Source organism: Pieris napi, chromosome 15, assembly GCF_905475465.1.
Source record: "Pieris napi chromosome 15, ilPieNapi1.2, whole genome shotgun sequence".
Lineage (NCBI taxonomy): Eukaryota > Metazoa > Arthropoda > Insecta > Lepidoptera > Pieridae > Pieris > Pieris napi.
The window spans coordinates 9299219-9313500 of record NC_062248.1 but is presented as its reverse complement, the minus strand read 5'-3'; the positions used below and the strand labels follow the sequence as shown (position 1 = coordinate 9313500).

The window sequence follows — 14282 nt, the reverse complement described above, 5'->3', positions numbered from 1 at the left end:
GTTTCAGAGATGTGACAATTGTAATAAGAGATCTTCTCAATTTCATGAGAATAAAATATTGCGTTTCTATTTCACGTTGAAAGTATTAGTGGAAGAATATCATTTTACGCAATGAAATCGCGTTTATATAAAATATAATTAACTGCAACCTTTTAGGCCTGAGTCTCAGATTTCTGTACCTATTCGACTTTTTGGGTCTACGCCGGTTTCCTCACGATGTTTTCCTTCACCGTACGAGCAACTGTTAAATGGCACACATAGGCAGAAACTCCATTGTTTCACAGCCAGGGTTTGAACCTACAACGTCACATGCTGAATGAAGCCAACAACTCAAATGGAGTCTATGCAAATTCTATTTAGATATGTAATATACACAATTCTAACCATGCGTAGCACGCAGATTGTCATGTTTTTTACAAAAAAATTCTTTTGTAAAAATTATATAATATTTTATTCAAAAGTCAAAATTGAGATATTAAACACTTTTGGAATAGTGGTTAAGTGTATGCGAATTTTCTTTCCAAAACAATTATTACAGTCTGTCTGGCTGTTGTATTAACTGTCGTGATTTATGTAATTATGGAAACTAATATTTAGTGTTATTTCTATTTAAATAAAAAACTCCTAAAAAGTATTTGATTCCTATCAACTGCTAGGAAATTGATGTATCTCTAGTTTATAATGTTTTTCGTTGTTGTTTGTTTAGTCATTTATTCACTTATAATATATCTTTATAGTTAAATATACTAATAGAAGCATTAGAAAAAAGTTTAATTTAAATTAATCTTTGCTGCATCAAAAATCTTTCTGCGTCTGTTTCAATTAACACTATTTGAAGTAACAACAATATTTTAATACAACGATTTTTACATCGAACCCAGAACCTACAGCTTATGTTTTAGACAGCATTTCAATGTTCTTATTATAATATCCAATTACTAAACATGAAACATCTCTCACTGGCTAAAAAAAATCATTACCGAAAAGTTGTCGTCGTAACTACTTGTTATGTAGAAAATTAAGAAATTCGCAGACCAAGGAGGTATGTCTAAGTATGAGATGATCATGGTAGCATATTTATATTCTGGTAAATAACAGCTTAAAATTCAGTATTTTAAAAGCTAATATTACTAAGATAACCTAAGTGAACAGGCTGTATAATTAATACATCCTGGCAACTTTGAGGGTTTTTTCATTAAGCTTTTCACATCCTGCCCAACAGTTTTCCACTTTTTCCTGGCAACTTCAATTCATTACTTTGTTACTTCAGGAAGTTCCTGTTTTAATTAAAGATATTCACTGAAAACCCGCCCATGGAACCTTAACTCGCTGAGACGCGGTTGGCTTATTTTTTTTTCAACTGTCTCATTCCCGCCTCTGCGACCCTCCCAAACAAACAGCGTTGTACTTTAAAAACAATTTTTTATTAGCGCAATTTTACACCTTAATACTTGTTTATTCAGTTCAAAATACAGTGAACATTGAATGGCGCTTAGGCTGTTGTTTTAAAATGTGACCGCTTTCAGTTCATTTCATGAAAGTGGAGACAAGCAGAGGAAAGCTGAATATATTCAGTTGACCGCGGATTGTCGCGTTAGACGGATGTATCTTTAGTTGCGAATTTTCACGTAATCGCGAAAAACTTTTGTCGTGTATACGTTGTTTAGTGCTTTCTTTAAAAAAACTTAAAATAGTAGCCCAGTTTAAAGTTTTATTTAGGTGAGTTATATTATGATATTCTCCATATTTTCTATAGATTTCAACTTAACATTATATGTATTTCAGATTTACGATTTTTAAATTTTGTAATAATAGTGATTATGTGTGTGTGAGAAAGATCTCACAGCAAATTTGTTTTTAAAACAAAAATTATAGAAGGTTTTACAAAATGTTGCATCAAACATAGTTCCCGTCCCGTGACCCTGGTTGCTTGCACGCGAAACATCGGTTTTAATCTTTAAAATTTAAAATTAATTACTATAATAATATACCAACGCGACAGTTTTATTATTGAACTTAAATTTAGATATTAATTTTCATCTTCTCTCGGTTTTGATGTATTTTAAATACTAAGAGACAATTATTTATTCCAAAGCACAATATTAAAATTAACAAAACGCTAACATTTTTATAAATTCGTTATAACTTGGAAAAAATTATAGTTATGCGTATAATGGTACCTAAACTTAGAGCCAATTATTAAAAATGTATGCATTTACTAAAAGGCAATATGACAAAATACAACAGTGTCGTTTTAAAAAATATAATTAATAAACATGCGTCCTAAAAAAATGTTTCATGTTTCAAACTGATGGGTTATTGCATTTACAAAAAAAAACGGAGAAAAAGGTGAGACAAATATATAATTATGAGAGTATCAATCCAAAATCACAGATCGACTGCTGTATGTAGGTATTGGCGTAGAAGTTAGCGTCAATCAGAAAAGCTTCTTGTAAATTTACATCCGGTCGTAGTAGGAATTCCACTAAAGATCTTTGCACATTCAGTTCTGAAAAGAAAGTATTATTAAAGGCAATTTAAGATAAATGAATAAAACACATAATATTAACAATTCATAGGATTTGTCCATGAACTATCAATGTAAATCTTTGAATTAACAAAAATAGTATTACTAAAATGCAATAAGTTAAAATATTAGCCCATGCTTGCTCTGTGCCAAATATCAAAAAGCTTATTTTAAATATATAACTGAAAATGACATTTTCACCATCATTTGTTTCTATAGAACAATCTACAGCCTTGCGATTCTGTAACTCACTTTTCGAACTCACACAGCGGTTTTCATTCCATTCATCATCATAAAATGACTGCTTCACGACTGATTTGAGCGCGACCGCCGTTGCGAAAACCGCTGTGAGAGTTCGAAAGAGAGTTACAAGGAATGGCAAGGCAGGAGCAAGGAGTTCGAATGGCAAGGCACTTCATAATTTCGTCTTTGCATATAGAACCCAAATGAAAAGATTTAAAAAAGGAATGAAAACCTGTGCTTTCGAATATAGAAAGGTCCACTCGAAGCCCTGGGTTGATGTCTTCTGAGTATAAGTACATTTCACTCCTGTCAAGCCTTAGATTGCTTAAATTAGGAATTGTCACTGTTGCTGTTAGGGAAACTGTAAAATAATATTAGTGTTCATTATAAAAAAACAAACCAGTTGCACCTTTATGATACAGAACTTAAATCTAGTTCTGAGATTTCTGTTCATTTGTTAATTCATTAGGCATGTCAAGATCAGCCTCCTGTGCTTGACACAAGCTTTCCAAAAAGATTTTGGTTTGGCAAGCCGGTTTCCTTGTGATGTTTGCCTTCAACATTAGAGCGAATGTTAAAAGTGCACATAAAGAGTAAATCCGTTGGTGCACAGTCGGGGATCGAACCTAATAGAATGAGAGTCGCACGCTGAAGCCACTAGTCAAACACTGCTCTACACACTCCGTCACATCTATAATAAGCTTTTTAAAACTTATTATAGATGTGACTAAAATTTTCGCGGAACTAGATGGCGTTAATTTCGATTTAGTTAGCCACTATTTCTTTTGTCAAAGAGTTATTAGTTAACTTGATACGAAAATTTAATATTTTCGAGATATTATAATGGTAGGGGAGCCCAAGAGGGGATTTCGGGATTTACTAAAGCGCGGCAGATTAATATATAGGGGGATACCTTGTACCCGGTTAAGTACCTCCACAAAATATGAGGCCCATATATAAGGCCGCACGTGAAGGAGACAGGATCAGTTTAGTAAAAAAAAATTGACCATCAGAAATTCCCGAGCGCGTCAGATTAAGGTAGGGTGAGTTAATTACATCCTAAAAAGTGTATATTCCACTAATCTGACAATTTGAGAGTGACGGAAAAAAAGAGGAGGGCAACAAAGTTGTAAAAAAAAAACGTCATCTCGACATTCTCGAGCGTAGCTAATTTTTTTTTTATTTTGAAGGAAATAATTCAAGAATAATGAAAAATATATCATCTGACGATTTCCGCAAGCCGAAATAACAAAAATTCGTCGATAAAGTTAAATGCGTGCAGCTGCGTGATGCCTACATTTCCTTAAACCGATCGGAATCTACTAAACGGCGTTCTAAATATTTCCCTCAAAATTACATTTCCTGTGAATTTGAACCGATTCGGACCGATAGATTTTGAGAAATTTTGAAAAATCTTAAAAAAATAAGAAATATTTTTTTTTAAAGTGGTTTCTTTATCGATCAACTTCAAAAACTAATCCGCCTTTGAGCTTGAAAAACCACGTCGATCGCCACCAAGCTGGTCAAAAGCGGTTGATTCGTTCGAGAGATATCGTACACGAAAGAAACCCGAAAAAGTGTTTTTTCGGGATTACTCCGAAATTTGTGGTTCGATCAATTAAAATTGCAAAATCACTTATGAGAATGATAAAACTGCGTCGAATGCCGCCAACCGCGTGAAAATTGCTTGATCCATTCAAAAGTTATTGAGGTTTGAAAATTCCAAAAATAGTGTTCTATGAAACTTCTATCAGACTTTCGAGCTGGGAGAGCTCAAATGCATAGAAATGTTATTTCTTTGAACTCAGCGAGCTCAAAATATCAATTTTAAGCGCCCAGGAATGGAATTAGCGGGAAGTTGCAGGGATGGCCCTTTAGGTGAACCGTTTTTCTATTTTTTTTTTGTCAGATCAGGCGAATCCCTCTAGATAATCGTCAGATTATGAGACAGTACGTTTAGAACATAAAGATGAACCACATATATCTTAATCTGATGCGCTTGAGTATTTCAAAATTGCGATTTTTTTTTGCAAATTAAGAAAATGGCTGTGGGTTTGCGTCCCATCGAAATCGTCAGATTAGTGAATGAGAGCTTTTTTTTGGTGCACTTAACACTCCCTTAGAAAATCTGACGCGCTCGATAAAAATTTTTTTTTTTTAATTTTCAACCCTTAAATACAACCACCCGCATCATGCAAACGATCAGATTAACATACGTACATTATTAAAAATACGTAGGGCATAGATGCTATCAATATCTGACGCGCTCGAGGATGTCCATGCAACAGTTTTTTTTTACATATTTAACTATCTATAGCCGCTTCCCCCACCGATGAAAAGGAATTTATCATATAACATTTTTTTCTTCTTTTTATCTAAGCTTTGCATCCCAATAGGTCTCTACGACGCTCGAGTAAATCCCCATTTAGCATCGTGGGCTCCCCTACCATAAGTTAAAGAAGTTTTTACTCGCGTTAACCAAAAACAAGGTATAACACGATAGATAAGTGGGATGAACGTCACCATCAGGGCCTAGCTGGAAGTTAATAAAACAAAAGAATACAAAATGTGCTCAAAATCACAAAGAAAGAAGTTCAGTCAAATTCTGACGAGACGTGTGTTTGCCGAACATTGCTTTCATTTTAAAACAAGCTCTGTTCCATGTGGGACCCCGTAGTCCAAGCGTATTACACCTTATTCTAGAATGTCCAGTGTTTCAAGGTCTTCAAAAATTGTGCAGCTATATAATAACTAGAGTTCACGATGATATGATTTTTCTCTCCATAAACACCTAGGTTACAAGGAATAAATAAAAATACCGGAATTAGTCCCGTCGTCTTCGAGCTATGCGCTTAGCAGCATATTTTGGAATTCATTTTTATTACTATAGATTCTGCGACCGATTTTAATACTTCAAATCTGTTAAAAGTTATACTTACTATATTGAACATCGACAGATGATCTTGTAACAACGGGCTCTTTACCTCGACGGTTAAATCTAAAATAACTATTGTCAGTACTCGTTGTGAAGTTCGTAAAAGTAAAAGCCAAAAGAAGACGGTTCGTTTTCTTGTTTACGCTGAAATTGAAAGGAGAATGATTCATTTATTCACTTGTTTGTCCATAGACTATATCGGTTATATATGCATTTATTATTCTAAATTTAAACCCAGCGTTGATACTCTGTATCTTCCAATGCCTACCCCGAATTTTGTATGCAATTAAGATATAGTTCTCTCAATATCCGATGTAGCAATAAAATCGCAGTAAAAGTCGACATTGAACTCTGTACTCTTATTGCTATCGCTATTGGAACAGAGTTCAGGCAAATCCGCGATCCTAACTACACCGTTTTTAAATAACGCGTGGAAAGGCTACCAAACTGACGACTCATTGGTCTAGTGGTTAGTACCCCTGACTGCGAATCCATGTGTCCCGGGTTCGATCCCCGGCTGAGACGACCATCGATGTGATGAGCATTTGGTGTTGTGCTTAGGTCTTGGGTGTTTAAAATATGTATTTATATGTTTATCTATCTATAATAAATGTATGTATATCCGTTGCCTAGTAACCATAACACAAGCTTCACCAGCTTAGCATGGTAGTAGGTCAATTGGTGTGAATTGTCTTTAAAAAAAAAAAAAAAGAGCACTTACTAGAATTCTATGATCCTGGCCGTAGCACCTGTGTAGTAGATATCAATAGGAGTTACTGTAACGTTTACTCTGGGCAGGTAGAAGGTGGATTGGCTTCGGTAGACTGGCTCCGGAACTGCCTGGTACTTAGGTGTGCACAGACTATGAGCGGCGAAATATCGACGTATACAGTTTTTGTCGAATATCCTGCAGGGTCGCTCAATGTAGTCTGTGTCGTCTTGCGGAGCTTAAAAGATGAAAAGCATGAAGGTTTATTTAGTCTATGATTTTTTTTTTTAATGGCTCTGGCACGGTTTGTGCATTAGCCAGCGTCAAGTATGAGATTTTTATCAATCGTTCTTTTTGCCTTAGAAATTCGATCATATCCTCCATGTACGGTTTAGGCACTCGGTACCGCACAACCCTCCCAATGGCCGAGAACAAATTTAAATTAAATTAAAACTTGCCCTCGAACCGGGAATCGAACCCGGTACCCCTCACCTAGCTGCCACTTAATAAGACCGCTAGGCTATGAGGCCCCAGTCTATGATTTATGAATTCAACATTTTAAATTTGGAATTAAAGCAGACTTTATTCAAAATACATTTTGAATTTTGCTCTCCGGTTCGGAAAGTTGTTTATACTGTGGCGACAGATAACTTTAAATTTAAACACACTAAAAAATATTACAGTACCTTGAAGTTTTTGCATTTGCATCAAGTTATAATTTATATAATTGTGTTCTAATAAAAAATAATACTTAATTTCTACGAGACTTATGGACAAACATACATATATATGCTTGAAAGCCGAAATATATAATCATACTCAAATAATATTTTTTTAAGTCGGTTTAAATGGACGGTGTAGGTCGTTTTATTTCGCCTTAATTTTATTAAGAAACAGAAACTAGCCTATCTTAATAATTTGTCTTCTATAAAAATTTGGACTTTACCATTATTTCCTAATTCAGCCAGATTTTGTATGGTCTCAATCAAATCGGTATTGTTCGATCCATCCCTTTGTCCATGATAAAGAGATAATATGTCTATACCTGAAAATTTAAATATAACGTAAAATAATCCTATTTAATTTGTACTGACATGAAGTAATTATTAAAAAAATCAGTGGCGTTACGACCTTTTTAGGTCTGGGCCTCAGATTTCTGAATCTGTTTTATGATCATTTGTCATACGCAAGTAGGTGATCAGCCTCCTGTGCCTGACACACGCCATCGACTTTAGGTCTTCCTCACGAAGTTTTCCTTCACCGTTCGAGCGAAATTCAATGTTACATGCGCACATAGTCCATTATTGCACAGCCGGGGATCGAACCTACGACCTCAGAATTGAGAGTCGCACGCTGAACCCACTAGGCCAACACTGCTCTGAAGTTACTATTATCAATACGATAACAGACACAGCACTGGTACTCCGTAACTTCCAACAGTATATCGCGATTCCATTCGATGCGATTCGATGTAGGTCTTACCATTTTTACTTGAGGAAGTTAGATCTTCTATTGGGTCTTTCGGTCCATCAACATTGTCATACTGCTTATTATAAAGAGTTAGAAGATCTATTCCTATAAATAAAAAAACAAGAGACAGTTATTACCTACAGTATACAAAATATATATATATATATATTATATACTAAATTGTAAGATGCATTGATCAATATACTATTTATAATATAAAAGAAGAATAACAAAGCCATTATTTCTAATAAAGGATACCAGAGTGTTTTGTTGGATTTTTTAAGCATTTTTAGTTTTATCATATATATGCTGGTAATTTGTGTTATAATCTGAAAGTATATCCATGAGTGAGTTTGTATTAGAAGGATTTGTTTATTAATCTAAAAGTCACGAAAAACAACTTAACATGCAAGAATAGGGCAACATTATACTATTTAATTTTAACCTCGGCCAATAGCCTTGTATCCAGGTTATATATAAAAAAAATTACCTGGCTTAGAAATCCAATCATGGCCGAAAACACTTTTTAATAAAAATAAATGAATTATTATGTTCATCCTGCAGCTCACATGCAATGATCGATAAAGATTAAACTCCTAATAGTACTTCGCGTGTATACTTATAATCAATTTAATTTACATTAACAATACTTAAACATTATTTAACAGGATATAATATAATTATTGATGGGTTGTATTTAGAATTACGCCGCTCGAATTTGATGATACTGATTATGTAGGTGTCTCGGGGGACCTTGATTGGTTGGGGGTTATTATTCTAAAAACTTTAAAATTCAAAAATTAGGAAGTAATCGATTAATTTAAATAGATTTTTTATGCAGAATGTCACATCTCTAACAACCAATAGGAAAGTAAAAAATGTACTGTTTGTTCACGAATTTCATTACATTACACAAAATTTTAAATAATTTTAATACTTAGACGCAACTCCGGTAGCTAAAATTACTTGGAGGTGTTCCATTCAAGGTCCCCCATGACACTTACATAATCAGTATCATCCAATTCGTGCGACGTATTTCTAAATAGTTACCCATAACGTTTAACATAAACTCAAAGTCGAATATCCTCAATTTAAAATGTAGATGTGTTTTTATGCATAATCATTAATAAGGATGTTCATGTCAATTAGTTTTTTGTTTCTAATTGTATAAGCGTAATTGTGCAAATCCTTTTGTTTTATTTTAGATCTACATACTAATTATGTGTTTATTAATTTATAATTATAAGTATTTCCTTTCGTTAATTATATTGAATTAGGAGTCCGATATCGGGTAGCGATAATAGATAAAGGTTTAAAGGGAATTTGTCGGGAGGTATTTAATCACGCACAACAGACTTATCATCTAATTGCCTATAAGATTGACTGAAACAGATACAGAAATCTGAGGCCTAGACCTAAAAAGGTTGTAGCGCCGCTGATTTATTTAATTATTTTTGATTTTAAACGCATGTTTGCTATACGTATTTATAAGTTTTGCTCTAGCTTCCTTTTACTAACTGGAAATTCTTATCGTGAGGAGAGAGAGAATATAAATAATTAGTGAAATAAAGATACCTTGTTACTAAGGCAGCGTTTAAAGAATCTCGAAAAGCAATATTAGTTAAGTTTTAATACTAAAGGAGGAATCCAGCCATAGATTACTCAGGTACGAGGATATTCAAATCGTACCTACTTTTTAAATATTAGATTACGCTGTGTTATGGAATCACTTAAAATTCTATGGAGTCTTTGTTGATATACTCGTAGACTACTTACTTATTTAAAAAAAAATATCACAGTATAGTGACAAACCGTTCCATTTAATACAGTAATAAATAGTTCTTTATGATTCTTAAAATTTTCTTCTTCTGTTATATGGATTACTTTGATGCGAAACTAGAGCAGTGTTGGCCTAGTGGCTTCAGCGTGCGACTCTCATACCTGAGCTCGTAGGTTCGGTCCCCGGCTGTGCACCAATGAACTTTCTATGTGCGCATTTAACATTTGCCCGAACGGTGAAGGAAAACATCGTGAGGAAACCGACCCAAAGAGACGACGGCGTGTGTCAGGCACTGGAGGTTGATCACCTACTCGCCTATTAGATCTAAAAATGATCATGAAACAGATTCAGAAATCTGAGGTCAAGACCTAAAGAGGTTGTAGCGCCACAGATTTTTTTTTTGATGCGAAACTGTTTTTTCAAAACACAAAACGCCATATTGAGATGGATTTTTTGGAGTCGATTAAAAATATAAAGTTTGAATTCATAATTATTTATTACATATCTCGGAGTTATGATGGCTTAAGCCCAAAATCGCATAGAGTGTATTGAATAAAATTAATTATGAAGAAATTCGACTCCAAATACAACTCCTCGATTTGGTTTGCTGGCCGATCTACGAAGAACTCCGCTACAGTTCGTTCCACGATTAAATCTGAAATATTAAAAGGTTACACTTTAATACATAAGCCACGAGGTAGGTGTATAAATACTTTAGGTATATTGTAATACCGGTTTTAGAAGATTGAACTCGAATTATAAAAAAAACACGTTATCTAAAACATATAAATATCAATCTAGATACTTAATCAAGTTTTCTTAGTCAAGACACATTTTATTTATTTTTCCTCTTTCTCTTTTTCTTATTTCTCTATTTTTTATTCTTGTTTTTTTGTAGTTTCATAGTTTGAAAAATTATAATAATATGTCCATAGACGAAAAAAACTAAATAGACAAATACAGTGTAAACTCTTTATAACGAATTGCAAGAAAATAGAAAAAAAGCAAATTTAATCAATTACGGCTTCTCTTTTACTGGCCATCTTGACAGTTTCAAAGTTTGTTTACGACTCATAATACACGATAGGTGACGATGGTGCGTTTAGTAACTGCGACCAAAATTTCTTGTAAGCTGATTATAAAAACAATTACACTTAAGTATGTTGTTGATGTCTAAATATGAATATTTGTTCTTAATAGAGAGTGGATGTACGTTATAAAGAGTGTATGAGTGTATGGGTTTTGTATTAAATCAACCAAATTATATCTTCTGTGAGTTATAGAGAGTTTTACGTTTTAACGAATGACGTTATATAGAGTTGACACTGTAATTCCTGAAGTAACAATATGGCTGAGGTATTAATTAATTTGAAAAGCCATCTCATGTTCAAAGTAATTTAGGGAAAGGTCGCCTATATGTGATGAAAGAAGACAATTTGTATACCTGTGCTAGCAAAAGCCAGGGGGTTCACCGTCGTTATGGGGGAAGGAGATTCAATATACGAGAATATCTCGGCTCGGTCCAGTCTAAGGTCGTTCAAATTCGGTATTATAATTGTCGGTGTAATGGCTGAAAAGAAACAATTTAGAAAAAAACAATTGCTATTTTGACAGATGAATAGACAATTCGAATGTTCTTAGAGCAAAAATAGACTTAGACGTCAGCCGTTGTCAGGGATACTTCTTGTCCATGCATCTTTACTTGTCTATGAAGTATTAGTAATTAAACATAATTGAATTCTTAATACCAAGGTGCCTTTTTTAAAGAATAATAGGTGTATATTTTTCTTTCTTCTGTCAATAGACATAAACGTAATAATTCAGGTTAATTTATCAACTTTAAACAGCATATTTTTTATATGGATTCCTTACCAAACTGGACCCTCGCTGGTGTGCTACGCACAATCGGTTCCTGAGCTCGACGGTGGAACCTAAAATAGGCTGGCCGTACAAACGATACTATATTACTCATCTGAACTGCCAACACCAGTTTATTTGTTTTTCGATTGATGCTGAAAGAAATGTAGACGATTAGATTCACTCTTCCATGACCAAAAATACGTACGAGTTGACAAAACTGAAGATCGGTGATACCTGGATTGTATTTTTTACGCTAAATATTAAACGCTAAGGTTAGTTGGCAAAATACACTATAACCTGGAATCAATACAACTTACTTAAGTTGATTCCCTGAATAAGTGTTTTGGTCTTATGCACGACGATGTTTCAATTAAATCAATATTATTGTTAAAATTGAAACACACAAACACAATTTAACAACTCTACATAGTACATATACGTACAAGCAACATTGATCACTACAGCAACTTATATCTACATTTTGTCACAGGTTTGCATTTGCCATGGAGAGTGTTCGGAGGAGTTGTTCGGTTTTCCTTTTAACCTGCAGCTGAGTTTCATCATCGGACGTCAAGGCAAAATACAAAATACCATCCGTATCACCTCGACGTCCGTCGTTCCACAACAGAGCGTTTTTTAAGGCAGTTTTTGCCGCGCACCACCACTATGTGGAACCAGCTGTCCACAGAAGTATTTCCGAACCAATTCGACTTAGGGTCCTTCAAGAAAAGAGCGTACCAATTCTTGAAAGGCCGGCAACGCACTTGCGAGCCTTCTGGCATTGTGAGTGTCCATGGGCGGCGGTATCACTTAACATCAGGTGAGCCTCCTGCCCGTTTGCCTCCCATTACATAAAAAAAAAAAGTGGGTCCGTTGACAGCAAGCTACACACACAAAATGTGTAAGCATGGTTTTTGGTTATTTTATCAACAATTCTTGTAAACACCTGGCACTCTCATACATTTCAAAAAAATCGTCTTCAAATACCTGTCCAGAATATTTGTATATAATATCCCCTTCACAAATGCATAGCAATATCAAAAACTACTCGACCAGTTTTGAAGCTTGAATGATTTTTACTACCGACAATTTTGTGGACAAACACAAAATTTTGCACAGGTTCTACGCCGATATACATCATCATACATATACGTGAATGCCTCCATTTCTGAAGTCGATAAGAACTTTCCACATTACTTACTAAAACTCAACTATCTGTCCATTGAGCCCATAATAGTCAACGTTCACCAAAGTCACTGTCAAATTGACTCGTGGCAAGTAACCAGTTGATACTGATCTGTGTAATGGTTCTGGCACGGTACCATCTACTTTATTACAATGCCCATGCGCAGCGAAATACGATCTGATACATTCAGGATCGAACACACGACATGGCCTTTCAATGTACTGGTCTTCATCTGAAATAAAGGAAAATAACTTTTTATTTCAGGAAGTCAATTTGTATATTATTTTAGTTAGGAATCATTTATAGTTAAACAAAATTAATATATCGATTTTGTACATATTAGAAATTAATTTACGACTTAAGGTATTGTGCAATATAGCCAATAAGAAAAGAACATCTTACGCCTTAAGCTACGGTTTCCTAGAAAAGCGGTGCCGTTATCTCGTCACCCATACGTTATCTATAAATAACATCGGAGTAGGTTTCCTAGGAACGTTGAGTGTCACCGTATCGTCAAATAGCGGTGCTGTCATTTGCATGACGGCCGTCATAGTGGTGATAAACATTAGTTCAACGTTTTTCGCGGTGCTCATATTTAATTAATACAATGAGTGGAAACGTGACTTGGACGAGCGATAATGATGTTTTTTTGCATTATAAATACTAAAGACGGCCGTTATTAACAACCGTAAAATGACGGCCGTTGGTTAACGGCACCGCTTTTCAAGGAAACGTAAGCATTAGAAAAAGCATTTGTTAGAATATTTTATTTTCTTTGACAGTCGATAAAACATGGGTAACAAAATTTCTTGTGCAACACAAAACAGGCAAGCCTGCGTGAGGAACAATATGGAAAATAATTGTTTCACTTTATTGACATTTTTCAAATTTATTCTCAAAATGTAAAACGTTTTTAAAACTTATGCGAAAAATCACCATGACAAATGACGGATTGTCATTGACAGCTGTCAAACTTTATGTAGGAAAATAGTTTGACAGCTCTTGTCGAATATTTTTGACGATTGACGTTCTACGAGTTGTATCTGTCCCAACAATAAGTAGACTATTTTTTGTAAGTTGAGTTGGACGAAAATAACTTACCTGAATCATCCTGGTTTCTAACAATGTCATTTAGTTTTTCGATAACATTCTCAATATCTGTTACATTTTTTAGATCAGATACAGTCAGAGAAGGAAAGTCTTGGTTCTTTTCTGAAATAAGATAGTGATTTAATATTTGAATAATTTTTCAGCACATAATAATTCCAAAACAGCCACATCCTTATGCTGTAAGATATTTAAATATAAATTATTTATTAGACTTCGGTTTAAATAAACTTCTAGAAAAGTCTGAATTTGTATTTATTTTATTTGTATTTTGCGTCGATTAATACACACATGTACTTACTTTGAGTGTTGTCAATATTTCCAGAATTATCCAATACATCACGATATGGCAAATTGAAATTTAATCCTGAGAAGTTAAAGTTCAATACAAATACTATTATTAAGCAAGAATGTATTTCTTTGCTAATCTCCCCCTCGGACATTGGACATTACATTTTAACCGAA

General features: G+C 34.2%; 2 protein-coding genes across 2 annotated transcripts in view; one reads left to right on the top strand and one right to left on the bottom strand.

Moving 5' to 3' along the window:
* Positions 1–1588: 1588 nt before the first annotated feature.
* The window catches only part of LOC125056585 (carbonic anhydrase-related protein 10), a 60370-nt gene continuing 47676 nt past the window's right edge, over positions 1589–14282 (top strand). The window contains exon 1 of the mRNA XM_047659760.1: positions 1589–1719. The gene's annotated coding sequence lies outside the window, so the exon portion shown is untranslated. The remainder of the gene's footprint in view (positions 1720–14282) is intronic.
* LOC125056876 lies at positions 2367–13820 on the bottom strand. The gene is made up of 10 exons (XM_047660193.1): positions 13812–13820; positions 12933–12942; positions 12726–12834; positions 11537–11676; positions 11109–11234; positions 7361–7459; positions 6427–6652; positions 5710–5849; positions 3003–3131; positions 2367–2509 (listed from the first exon to the last, which is right to left on the bottom strand). Exons 1-10 carry the CDS (start codon positions 13818–13820, stop codon positions 2367–2369), a joined length of 1131 nt encoding a protein of 376 aa, XP_047516149.1.